The sequence below is a fragment of the Acomys russatus genome, chromosome 19 (assembly GCF_903995435.1).
Source record: "Acomys russatus chromosome 19, mAcoRus1.1, whole genome shotgun sequence".
NCBI classification, from domain to species: Eukaryota; Metazoa; Chordata; class Mammalia; order Rodentia; family Muridae; genus Acomys; species Acomys russatus.
In genome coordinates, this window is record NC_067155.1 from 7,983,689 (window position 1) to 7,996,945 (window position 13,257).

Consider the following 13,257-nt stretch of genomic DNA (forward strand, 5'->3'; position numbering starts at 1 on the left):
CCCATATGTGCACAGCTATGGGGTCACTCACTTGAACACTGGCATTATACCAGTGGCTGCCCCTCCCCCAAGGAACAACAATTCTTTCTTAGTAGCTATCAGTGCCAATAGCTCCTCAGTTAAGAGTGGGGTCTTATCACCCCCTCCCCTATCCCATTCTACAGTGTTGACTAGCTTGACCTCATTCAGGCAGCCACAGCCACTGTGAGTTTGTAGGTGAGACAGCTACATCATGTCCGGGGGACAGTTTTTCAAAGTTCTCCTTCCTATATTCTGGCATTTAAACTCTTTCCCAAATTCCCCATTATAGCATTTCAGAAAGCAAAGCCATATCTAAGGAATATTCACAGTTGAGACCACAGCCATGTTTTTCTGTCTTCTTCTTGGTTTTGTTTGTTTGTTTGTGTTGCAGCTTTAGTCGCAAGGAGACTGCCTGTAATTTTGCAGCTCCGCAGAATGCCAGCCCCGAGGTTAGAGGAGAGGTGGGGCTAGGGCATCCTAGTTTCAATCTGTTTCTGGTGTCTTTTATGATCTCTGAGTTCACAGCACACTGAGAATGAACCATAGCAATTTATTTTTTTTACAATGACCATGAGAGGGGAGGAGCTGCTATAGGTGTGATGGCCTGAGCAGAAAGCTGGTCTGAATCTAACCTCTTCCTATGGTGTCTGATCCAGTTGGGTTGTTATTAATGATAGGAACACAGCTGCACACCCCACTGACACCGACCTCGGGAATTCTTTCAGGGATCTCCCACCCAGGCAACACCAGTATTTGTAGCTTCAATGAAGAAATTAATTTCAGAGCAAGCCAGATGTGAAGCCAAGTTGTATTTGGTTTTTTTTTTTTTTTTAAGTGGCCAGATGGTGGTGGTAGCGGCGGCAGCAGCACCAGCCGTTAATCCTAGTACTTCAGAGGCAGAAGCAGGTGGAGAAATTTGTAGTTGGAGGCCAGCCCGGTCTACAGAGTGAGTTCTAGGACAGCCAAGGCTACATACAGAGAACCCCTGTCTTAGACAAAAAGACAATGCTCCAGAGGGGAGAGTGTAGAACATACCAAATAGGAAATGGGCTTCTCAGGGGGACTCACAGCTAGTTTCTTTGCAAAGGGTACACATAAGATCTTGATGACTCTCAAGTTACACCTCTAAAGGTTGATAAGAAATAACTCCCAACACACACACAAACACAACACACTCTTTTCTAACAGTGCTCAAAGAGTGTGATTTCTGGGGCTGGAGAGACAGCTCAGTGATTAAGAATGTTTGCTGCTTGGGCTGGAGAGATGGCTCAGTGGTTAAGAGTCCTGTCTGCTCTTCCAAAGGTCCTGAGTTCAATTCCCAGCAACCACATGGTGGTTCACAACCACCTATACTGAGATCTGGTGCCCCCTCTACTGGCGTGCAAGCTAACATGCATGCAGAACACTGCATAAACAAATAAATAAATCTTTTTTTAAAATGTAAAAAATTTAAAAAAGAATGTTTGCCGCTCTTCCAGAGGACCTGCGTTTGGCTCCCACATGAATGGCTCACAACAGCCTGTCACTCCGGCGCTAAGCTGTCTGATACCTTCTTCTGGCCTCTGCATGCACATGTGATATGTACACACATACATATTATGCATATGCACCACACACCATATACACAAAGTATTTCAAAATGCTTTTAAAAGACGTTATTTGCAGTAAGGTTAAAAATTAAGGGCATTTCAAAACCACGAAGTTTTGCACGGTGGCTTTATAATGAGTGTCTTCTAAGAAAGGAGAAAAGAGTTCCAGAGAATCAAGATAATATGTTATTTTAGCCCAGTGGTTCTCAACCTTTTCTAATGCTGCGACCCCTTAATACAGTCCCTCACGTTGTGGTGACCATCAACCATAATGTTCCATTGCTACTTCATGTGTAATGTTGCTACTGTTATGAATCATAATGCAAATCTCTGATAATGCCAGATATCTGATATATGACCCCTATGAAAGGGTCTGTCCATCCCCATAGGTTGAGAACCAGTTATTTTAGGAGAAGTAAACAGAGCCTAATTCCTGCCTTTGTTATACTTGGTAAGGATATTTTCAGGAAGGCACCATCTGGCCCAAAGTGATGACAGTTCGTTTTATCTTCTTAGACAACATGAGCTTTGAAGAACACATATGGTTTCAGTGGGCCTTCAGGTCCTTGTCAGTGGGTCTGACATCTGCCAGTCCTTTTCAGCAGTCATAAATGCAGGCCAGGTCTCTGGAGCATAGGAGCTTTCCTTAGCAAGCCCTCTCTTCCATAGGAGGGTGTCGGATCCCCTGGAGCTAAAGATACAGTCAGTAGGCTGTGAGTCCCTCAGTATGGACCTCTGCACTCTGGATACCTCTGCAACAGCATGGAACGCTGTTAACTGCTGGACCCCATTAGTAACTTCTAAGAGTATAAATCTCACTTTGTTGTTTTCCAAGGGTTGTTGCAGTGATTCTCAACCTGTGGGTCATGACCCCTTGGGGAGGGGGAGCAGTGTGAAGGATTATATCACAGGGATTGCCTAAGATGCTTACATTATTATTCATAAATTAGCAAGATTACTATTATGAAGAAGCAACAAAAATGAAAACATGAGGAACTGTCTTAAAGGGTCACAGCATAAAGAAGGTTGAGAACCACTGTGTTACTGTTCTGATGAGCCTTTCAGTGGGATGAGAGCTCAACTGAGCCCATACTGAAAACTTCCTGCCTTTATTTATCACCCACAGTGAACAATGTAGTGTGCAATATGTTAGTGACCAAATGTATGAGTGATGAGTGGAGATGGGGAGGGGAGTGTTTGTGTGGAAGCCAGATAGTGAAGTCAGTTACTCTCAACCTTAATTTTAATCTTAATCTTAATCTTAATTTTAAGATCTCTCAGTAACCCTGAATCTCACCAAATATGGGTAGACAAGCTGGCCAGCAGGACCCAGGGATCTTCCTGTGTCTGCCTCCCCAGAGCTAGGATTACGGGGCTGTGCCATCACATCCTGATTCTTCTTCTTTTTTTCTTTTTTTCTTTTTTTTTTTTTTACATACATTATATCCTGACCAGTTTCCCCTACCTCCACTCCTCCCAGTGCCCCTCACACACACCTCTCTTCTTCTCCCCTAGGTCTGTTCCTCCTCCATTTCCCTTAAAAAAAAAAAAGATCAGGCCTTCCAGGCACATCAACTGAACACAGAATAACAAATTACAATAAGACTAGGCACAAACCCTCATATCAAGGATGGATGAGGCATCCCAGTAGTAGAAGGGTGCCAAAAGCAGGCAAAAGAGCCAGAGCTAACAACCCCCATTCATTCCCGCTGTTAGAGCTTCCACAAGAATACCAAGCTTCACAACCATAATATATAGGCAGAGGACCTAGCTCACATCCATGCAGGCTCAGCACTTGTCTCTTCAGTCTCCCTGAGCCTCTATGAGCCCTGCTTAGTTCATTCTGTGGGTTGTGTTTTCATGGTGTCCTTGACCCCTCTGGCTCCTTCCCATCTTCTATGAGGTTCCCCTGGCTATGCCTAGTGTTTGTTTTTGGTCTCTGCATTTGTTCCTCTCAGTTGCTGGCTGATGCCTCTCTGATGATAACTGGGCTAGGCACTGACCTATGGGTATACCAGAATATCGTTAGGAATCATTTCATTGACTTTTTTTTTCATTTGCTAGTTATATTTGGTTCTATCCTGAGTCTCTGGGCTGACCAGCCTCTGGTTACTGGCCATCTACGCAATGTCAGACATGGGCTCACTTTCATGACATGGGCCTCAAAAGTTGGACCAGTCATCGACTGCTCCTGCAAGTTCTGCACCGCCATTCCCCCCAGCATATCTTGCGGGCAGGCCATATTGTCGGCTGGAGGCTTTGTGGCTGCAACCTGTGCTGCTTACGTGAATGCTGAGGAGCCAACTTACATCCTCACATTTGCACAACCTCATTTTTTTTTAAAGTAACTCAGCTGCTTACCTGATTTTCCCACAGATCCTGACTCATTCATATTCTCGTTCTCCCCCTCCCCACTACTTCCCTCCTCCCTCCCTCCCTCCCTCCCTGTCTCCCTCCTTCTAACACCCCCTCCCCACGTCATGCTCACAAGTGTTTTTTTTTTTTTCAGACAAGGTTTCTCTGTGTTGCCTTGGCCTCCCTCAAATCACTTTGTAGACCAGGCTGGCATCAAAATCACAGCGAGACAGGCGTGGTGGCGCACGCCTTTAATCCCGGCACTCAGGAGGCAGAGGCAGGCGGATCTCTGTGAGTTCGAGGCCAGCCTGGTCTACAAAGCGAGTCTAGGACAGCCAAGGCTACGCAGAGAAACCCTGTCTTGAAAAAAACCAAAAAAAAAAATCACAGCAATCCACCTGCCTCTGCCTCCCTGCATGCTGAGATTAAAGGTGTGGTCCTGTCTGATTCTGCTCCCGGTACTCATCTCTCTAAAGACATGTCTTATCTTCCTCAGGTCAGGATGGCATCTTTCTTTTCTGATTTTGGTCTCATGTGGTACTTGGAAGAGCTAAACAAGAAGGAGTTCGTGAAGTTTAAGGAGTTCCTCAAACAGGAGATTCTGCAGTTGGATCTGAAACAGATTTCTTGGACCAAAGTAAAGAAGGCGTCTCGGGAAGAGCTTGCCAACTTACTGGTGAAACATTATAAGGAGAAGCAAGCCTGGGAGGTGACCTTCCAAATCTTCCAGAAGATGAACAGGAAGGACCTCAGTGAGAAGGCAGCAAGGGAGATTGCTGGTGAGTTGGCCAAAGCTTCTTTATAGCGAGTGAGGACCCTGCCATCGTTTTGATAGCTCTTCCTCTTGCCCATCTACCATAGGGCCAGCGGGTGCCGCGGGACACTGTTCTCCTGGAGGAAGGAGGCAGCTTCACGTGCACATGGTAGCTCCAGTCTGTGTGGTCAAATGTAGGAGGGTATCATGCCCTGACCTAGATTGTTAAACTTCTCCCGATAACATGAGTCATTTCCCCCTCACGTCTAAACTGGAGACTTAACTCTAAGAGGGAAGTGGTAGCTCTGTGGGTTTAGGCAGCAGCAACAGAAAACACCTGCTATAGATTATACATACGGGGTCTAGGGAGACAGCCCCGTCTGTAAAGGGCTTGCTATGTAAACATGAGAGTCTGACTTCGGACCTCAGCAACCACATAGAAGTCAGACATGGTAGCAAGGTGGCTACTCAGCTTTTCTAAGCCACCTGAGAAACATTGTCTCAAAAAAAATGAGATAGAGGCACTGGAGAGATGGCCCAGTGGTTAAGAACGCCTGATCTTACAGAGAACCTGGGATCAGTGTCCAGAACCTACACGGTGGTTAACAAGCATCTGTACCTCCAGTTTCAAGGGATCCTATGCCTTCTCCTTACAACAGAAAGGCCATATTTCATGAACACTATGAACTTAAGAGTCACACGTTTATTTGTCCTGGTATAAGAGATCATGGATGCTTTAAGGTTCAATTCATGTCTTTGTCTTGGAGGTGCCGTTGTCTTACTATGAGAAGCCTAGACATTGGTTTTTTTTTTTTTTTCCTAAGTTTATTTTGCTTGGGATTCGCTGGTAATCTCTGATCTGTGCCTAGAAAACATTCCTTCCTCCTTATCCTTTATTTGTTCAAAAGTTGTCTCTGTGCTGCTGCCCTTTTTATTCCACCTTCTGGGATTCCAGCTGCACATTATTAAATCTCTAATTTATGATGAAATAACACATGAACAGTTAGAAAGTGTGTTGTGTGTATGTGAGAGTGCCTGCATGCATGCATGTGCACCATGTGTGGACAGTGCCCTTGGAGGGCAGAAGAGGACATCAGGTCTTCTGGTATTTGACCTGCAGACTGTGCACACTTGGAACTGAACCAGCTCTTCTGAAGCACTGAGCCTTCCCCTCACCCACCCCCACTTGTGGGATCTTCATACAATGGCTTGTGTGTACTTCTATCTTTCTGTCTGTGCATTAGGCTGCCTTTCCTTTTGAGCTGTCCTTAGGTAGGCCTTCCATTCCCTGTTCAGCTGCTTCTGATCAATAACAAACCCACCTGTTGGCTTCTTTCTGACATTCTTTTACATTAATTGTGTATACACAAATACACATTTGCACAACATGGTGCACAAGTGGAGGTCAGAGGACAACTTTGGACAGTTAATTTTGTTTCTGTCATTGGTCTCAGGGACCAAACTGAGGTCATCAGGCTTGATGGCAAATGCACCTGAGACATCTCACCAGCCCACGGCTGTTGATTCTTATGTTTAGCTAAGACATTTTACATCTGCAGTTTGTCTGGGTTTTCTATCGGTCTCCACGATTGCCCAATCTACCTTTTACTTTTATTGAGCATATTTTTAAAATTAACTGTTGTCCTTGGCCTGCAAAGTGTTTCAGTATAAAGTGCGTACGCGTGTGTTGTTTATGTATCATCGTGCTTTGTTTACAGTATTTCCCCACGGTGACTCTCTGTTCTCTTTTCCCTCCCACTAGTTGCCTCTGGACCCCTAAATACCTCCTCCTTTTTCTCATATATATATATATATATATATATATATATATATACACACACATACATACATATAACATATATGTGTATATATGAGATATGGTATATGTTGAACATTTTAAGGTATATTTTTAAAATTACATGTGTACATGGCTGTGTGTGGGATCTGCATGTGAGTGCAGTGCCTGCAGAGGCCAGACCCTTTGGAGCTGGGTCATAGGCTGTTGTGAGCCACCTGATGTGTGTGGGTGTGTTGGAAACCATTCTCAGGTCTTCTTCAAGAGTAACCAGTGCTCTTACCTGCTGAGCCATCTCTCCAGCCCCATTATTCCATATTTTTAATGTCAGTGTGATAGTATCTCTTTTCATTATAATGTGATACAGTTGGTTTTTTGTTTGTTTGTTTATGGTTGTGTGCTGTCATGGCAACCATGTAATTACTCTCTCTTAGGCGTGTGCATCTGTGTATGTGGCAGGGGTTGACAGACATTCATGTTTGTGTTTGGAGGGGGCAGGGCCATGCAGTGTGCCACACCCAGTTGGTCTTTCTGCTTTCCTCGTGGAGCAGCCCTGCACAGCACAGGGTTTTATATGGTATGGAGAATTATCTATGATAGCTATGCTTTTGCTTTTGAATAAATATATCATATATATATAATATATATTAATATGTATTAACTACATAACAAGTTAAAGTAAAATAATAAATAGAAGATCATAGAGATAAATGATAGGTAGGTAGGTAGGTAGAGAGAAAGAGATAGGCAGGCAGAGAGGCAAATGATATTTTTTTAAAAAATCATCAAATTGGGAACTCAAAACAGCCAATAGGGATTGACTGGGGGTGACTTTCTAACCTAAGGCAGCAGACACCTGGAGTTCCCAAGCAGAGCAGAATGCACACTCTCGGGTAATGTTCCCAATTGAAAGAGCAAACAATGGTCGGAAGGTTACATTGTCAAATCAAGCTCTCCTGACGTCATCACATGTACTCTCACAGCATCCAGGAGGGACCAGCAAGGGGGGGGGGGGTGGAGTCAGCTGGGGCTCCCAGCTGAGCTGTCTCTCTCCTCTGTGGCTGATTTTCCCACAGCTCCAGTTCATGCTTCTTTCCCCACTGCAGGCACTTTTATATCGGGGGAGATAAAAGGTCATAGAATCTGTGAGAAATGGTTCATGTTTTAGCTGTGCTCAAGGGCATGGCATTTTGGCTCTTGAGCTCTTTTATTCTCTTACCCTCTGGCTACAGAGTTAGGGCTCAGCCCATCGCAGATAAGAACACACAGAAGGCATTTGACCTAGACATATCTGGGTCTGAAATGGGGGAGAGGGGCAACCCCACTTGCAGTGCCAGCGTCTGAGTCAGTACATGATGGTTTAACAGTAGAACATTCCCAACACACAAAAATGCAAGTTGTGCTCCATGGCCAGTGAAAAATCTCCTCACACTAACCAGCATTGCTTTGAGCCTATAGCTTACAGACACCTGGGAATACATATCCCAAGGGCGCTGAGTAAATGACTCGGTGGCTAGGAGCATGTCCTGCTCTTACAGAAGACCCAAGTTCAACTCCTAGTGCCCACGTGGGGCGGTTCATGGACAGCTGTGGCTCAGCTCCAGGTGGCGATGGAACGCCTCTGACTTCCACGAGAACCCAGCAACACATGCATAATTATAAAAACTCAATCTATCTTAAGGGTACGGTCTGTGAAGGAAAATATCGTGGTCAGATTGTGTATGGGTGAATTATAACTTGGTTTTGACATGTTATCGATTTTTTTTTTTTTTTGTCTTGCGCTCACTGACTCAGGACACCCAAAGGTATATCAAGCTCATTTGAAGAAGAAGCTTACCCATGATTGGTCCAGACATTTCAGCACCAAAACTGAAGAGTTTTCTATGCAGAAATCAACCCAGGATGGCTGTGATTTTGTGGAATTTATTGAGTCAGATGCTACTAGCAGGAAGCCACAAATGGTGTTCCTGCAAGGAGTGGCGGGGGTTGGCAAGACATGGATGTTGACAAAGCTGATGCTGGCTTGGTCAGTCGGCCTGGTGTTTCAGAACAAATTCTCCTACATCTTCTACTTCTGCTGTCAGGACTTGAACCAGTTGGAGACAGTGAGCCTGGCCGAACTGATCTCAAGAGAGTGGCCCAGCCCCTCGGCTCCCACAGTGGAGATATGATCCCAGCCCGAGAGACTCTTATTTATTATCAACAGCCTAGAAGTGATGAGGTGCAATTTGACGGAACGGGAGTCAGAGCTATGTGACAACTGGTCAGAAAAGCAGCCGGTAAATATACTGCTGAGCAGTTTGCTCAAGAGGAAGCTCCTCCCAGAATGCTTTGTCTTCGTCGCAGCTACCCCGGAGACTTTTGAGAAAATGGAGGGCAAGATTGAATGCACGTACAGAAAAATAATGACGGGATTCAGTGAGAACTATATTAAGATGTATTTCCATAGCTTGTTCCAAGACAAAAGCAGAACCCAGGAGGCCTTCAGCTCGGTGAGAGAAAATGAGCAGCTGTTCGCTCTGTGTCAGGTCCTCCTGCTCTGCTGGATGGTGGCCACTTGTGTGAAGAACGAAATAGAAAAGGGAAGAGACCCGGTGGCCACCTGCAGACGTGCCACCTCCCTGTATTCCACTCATGTCCTGAATTTGTTCACTCCCCAAAGCACCCATTATCCGAGTAAGAAAAGCCAAGAACAGTTATGGGGCTTGTGTTCCCTGGCCGCGGAGGGCGTGTGGACTGACACCTTTGCGTTTAGTGAGGAGGCTCTCGTGAGAAATGGGCTCGTCAGGTCTGACATCCCCACACTGCTGGACATGAGGATACTTCTAAAGAGCAAGGAATCTGAAAACTCTTACAGGTTCCTCCACCCGAACGTCCAGGAGTTCTGTGCCGCCATCTTTTATCTGCTGAGGAACCCTGAGGGCCACCCTTGTCAGGACGTTAAAAGTTTAGAGACGCTCATGTTTACGTTCCTAAAGAAAGTCAAAACACAATGGATTTTTTTGGGTGGTTTCATCTTTGGCCTTTCGCAGGAGTCAGAACAAGAAAAGCTGGAGGCGTTTTTTGGCCACCAGCTGTCCCAGGAAATAAAGTGTCAGCTGTCTCAGTGCCTGGCAGCGTTACATGGTGATAGAGAGTTTCAAGAGCAAATAGATGGCATGAAGTTGTTTTACTGTCTGTTTGAGATGGAGGACGAAGGCTTCTTAGTGCAAGCTATGAACTGTGTGGAACAGCTTAACTTTGTGGCTAAGAATTGTTCTGATTTTATTGTTGCTGCCTACTGCTTAAAACACTGTTCTACGCTGAAGAAACTGTCCTTTTCAACCCACATTGTCTTGCTTGGACTACAAGAAGAAAGTGATTTGTGAGTCCATTCACTTTCTTTCTGTCCCACTTTCAGAGTCTGTCTCTGTGTATTTTGTTGATTTATATAGACTTATGATTCAAAACTCACCCTTACTGGTTGTCCAGCCTAGAAAACACATACACACAAACAACAAAAACAGACTCAGCAGGTTGTGTGTGTATGTATAGATATACATATCTGTGTTTATACATGTGTGTATAGATATTTGTCCATGCACGTACATATGTGTGTGTGTGTGTGTGTGTGTGTGTGTGTGTGTGTGTGTGTGTGTGTGTATACACACAGGCTGTCAGCTTGAGTTTAGAGTGCACAACAGGTGCAGAATGAGGTAAGTGATATAATTCTATTTTTTAAGATTTATTTATTCACTATTTATACAGTATTCTGTCTGAATGTGTGCCTGCAGGCCAGAAGAGGGCACCAGATCTTATTATAGATGGTTGTGAGCCACCATATGGTTCCTGGAAATTGAACTCAGGGCCTTTGGAAGGACAGCTAGTGCTGTCCTTCCAAAATATTAAATAGTAATCAAACTGAGCCAAGAATGGGGTCCCACACATGTAACCCTAGCACTCAGGAAACTGAGGCAAGAGGATGTCTGAGCATTTAAAGTAGTCTGGGCTACATACAAAGTGAGTTTCAGATCGGTCTTGTCTAAAGAGTGAGATCCTGTCTCCAATAAAAAATAGTCAGACAACAAAACAATGTGTATAATTTATGATCTCTTGGCTCTTTTTTTTCTATCCTGAGGGTAGAACCCAGTGCCCCATGTATGCTAGGCTAGGACTTTATGAGGAACTGCCGCCTCTGCTCATTTTTTGAAACACAGTTTATTTGTTTAGCCTTCTGTTTATTCTGTAATCAAGGCTGGCCTTGAACTTCCGATTTTTCTGCAGCAATAGAATAGGTTAAGTTGCTCTTTAGGAGCCCTGGCATTTATCCTTGGAACTTTCCTTTTCTTGGGTATAGTGCCCTCAAGCTATGATATTAACCCGCCATACCATGAGAATGGAGAGGGACGGTCTAGGTCACGTGTGTTTTCTGCCCCTCTGAGATATAAACATCACACTCTGACTCGTTCTTGATCTCCCAGCTGCAAACCGCCTTTTAAAAGTTAAATGTTACGGGAATCTGGGAATGGCTCATCTGCTGCACAATTATAAGCACCTCACTTCATCCCCAGGATCCACAGTGTTTTAAAAAAGACTGTAATCCCAGCCCTAAGGAGGCAGAGACATGGCTTCCACATGCGAGCACATAAATACATGCACATGCACTTGTGCATGCACTCACAAGCATGTACACACAAAACCATGCAATAAACTGACTCATTTCATACTCTGAAACCATAGGAAGTGAGCTGGCAAGATGGATCAGCAGACAAAAGGCGCCCACCCTCAACTCTGATGACCCAAGTTCAGTACCTTAGACCGCATGGAAGGAAAGCTGCTTCCTACACGTTGTCCTTTCACCTCCACACACATGATGTAGGGCACAGAGAGAGAGAGAGAGAGAGAGAGAGAGAGAGAGAGAGAGAGAGAGAGAAGTGTTAAGGCAAATTGGAGTATCCTGTTAGAAGTGAGGAAGCAGGCAGAGACGTCAGGTATATTGTCCAAGATTATATACTGAGTAAATAGTCACATCTAAAGCTTGAGCCAGGAGATCCTTGCTCTAGGTTTTAACTTAGTGGTACCCTGCCTCATTTTTTTTTTCATTCTAAAACTACCAAGGTTGTCTGCAAGGCAGGTTTTCTCAACTTCAGCACCACCGAGCTATCTGGGTGGTCTTCAGCTGGGAGGGGAGAGGACAAGCCTGGTCCCCAACGTGTGGGATTCTCAGACTCCTCTGGCTTTTACCCAGTAGGCATTAACTGCACCTGTACCCTCCAGCTATAGCAGCCAGCATCCCCACAGAGCTTGTTACTGGCTAAGAACTGCAAACGTGAAATGAACTTAGCCGGCTACTCTTGCTTTGTTCCGGGACTCTGTTTGCTACATTTCTGTGCTGTGAAATGCTTACACGTGTGTATACATCGTGTGCATACAGTGGCCATAGTGGCCAGAAGAGGGTGTCCGATAACACCGGAGTGGGAGTTCCAGATGGTGGTGAGCCACCATGTGGAAACTGAACTCGGGTCTTCTGTGAGAACAGCTAATGTTCCTAGCCACTGAGCCATCTCTTCGGCCCCTTGAGTTAACTTTTTAACAATGAAATGTATTCCTTTCTCCTCCTTTATAGGGAAAAGCTACTCGTCAATTGGCACTGTATATGCTCTGTGTTCTTAAACAGTAAGGACATCCGGCTACTCCAAGTGAAAGAAAGTAATTTCAGTAAACACGCCTTTGTGGTCTTGTATAGTTACCTGAGGTACCCCGGCTGCACCCTTCAAGCACTTGAGTAAGTTAAAGGTTGACTTTGATTTAGTCATACCAGGGAGGTGAACAGACTAGTCCTCCCACCATCTCTCAGCTAACTGCATAAATGAAGGCTTGTACAGTCTAAAATAGAATCTCCCCAGCGTGGCACCGCTAATGTCTGTGGCTGACCACCCTTCACTGAGGGCTGTCCATGAATTGTAAGATGACAAGAGCGTTGCTGGGGGGGGGGGCGGGCTCCACTTTCTGGATGCTGGTGTGTCAGCCAGCCTCGCCTGCAAACATTTTACAGAGCTCGACATGGAAGAGAAAATTCATCCAGTTTGAGAAGCGGTGCGCTGTGTCGCTGTGTTACAGAATTTAGACTTGTGCCCTCCTTACGGGGACACAGGAACTTGCCAAAGACCGAGAGGTCAGGCTGGGTGGAAACTGATGGATACCTCTCTTTGTTTTCTACAGGGCAAATAACATAATCCTATCTGATGACCACCTGTTGTTTGAGTTGTTGGTAAATCAGAGCCACAATTTGCAACACTTGAACCTCAGCTTCACAAATCTCATTCAGACTAGTGTGAAAATGTTGTGTGACGTCTTGAGCCAGGCCGAGTGCAACATAAAAATGCTGGTGTAAGTCTTCGTGTTCCAACTAGCTCACTGACTCCCCTCAAAGGGTGGGGTGGGGGGCAGCGGTGGGGGCATCATTAGAGAAAAAAAAAGGTTTATCAGATTCCAAATTCCAGCTTGTATTCCATTGCTGTGGGAAGTCAGGGTGGCAGCCCTGGAAGCACAGTGACGTCACGTCCGCAGTCAAGAGCGAAGAGCAGTGGGTTAATGTCTGCTTGCTAGTGCTCAACTCACTCTCTCCACTCGTGTACATTCGTGAGGAATGGTGCCGCCCACAGTGGGCAGGTCTAACTGCCTCAGTTAACTCCATCAAGAAGGCGCCCCGTAAACATCCCCCTCTAGGGAACCCCTTGTTGAGACTCCCTTTCTAGGTGATT

At 45.3% G+C, this 13,257-nt stretch overlaps 1 protein-coding gene across 1 annotated transcript; it reads left to right on the forward strand.

Moving 5' to 3' along the window:
* Window positions 1–4,467: 4,467 nt before the first annotated feature.
* On the forward strand, window positions 4,468–12,887 carry Nlrp4 (NLR family pyrin domain containing 4). The gene is given in 4 exon segments (XM_051162323.1): window positions 4,468–4,763; window positions 8,289–9,878; window positions 12,120–12,278; window positions 12,716–12,887. Coding segments are annotated over 4 exon segments (2,217 nt in total).
* Window positions 12,888–13,257: the final 370 nt, after the last annotated feature.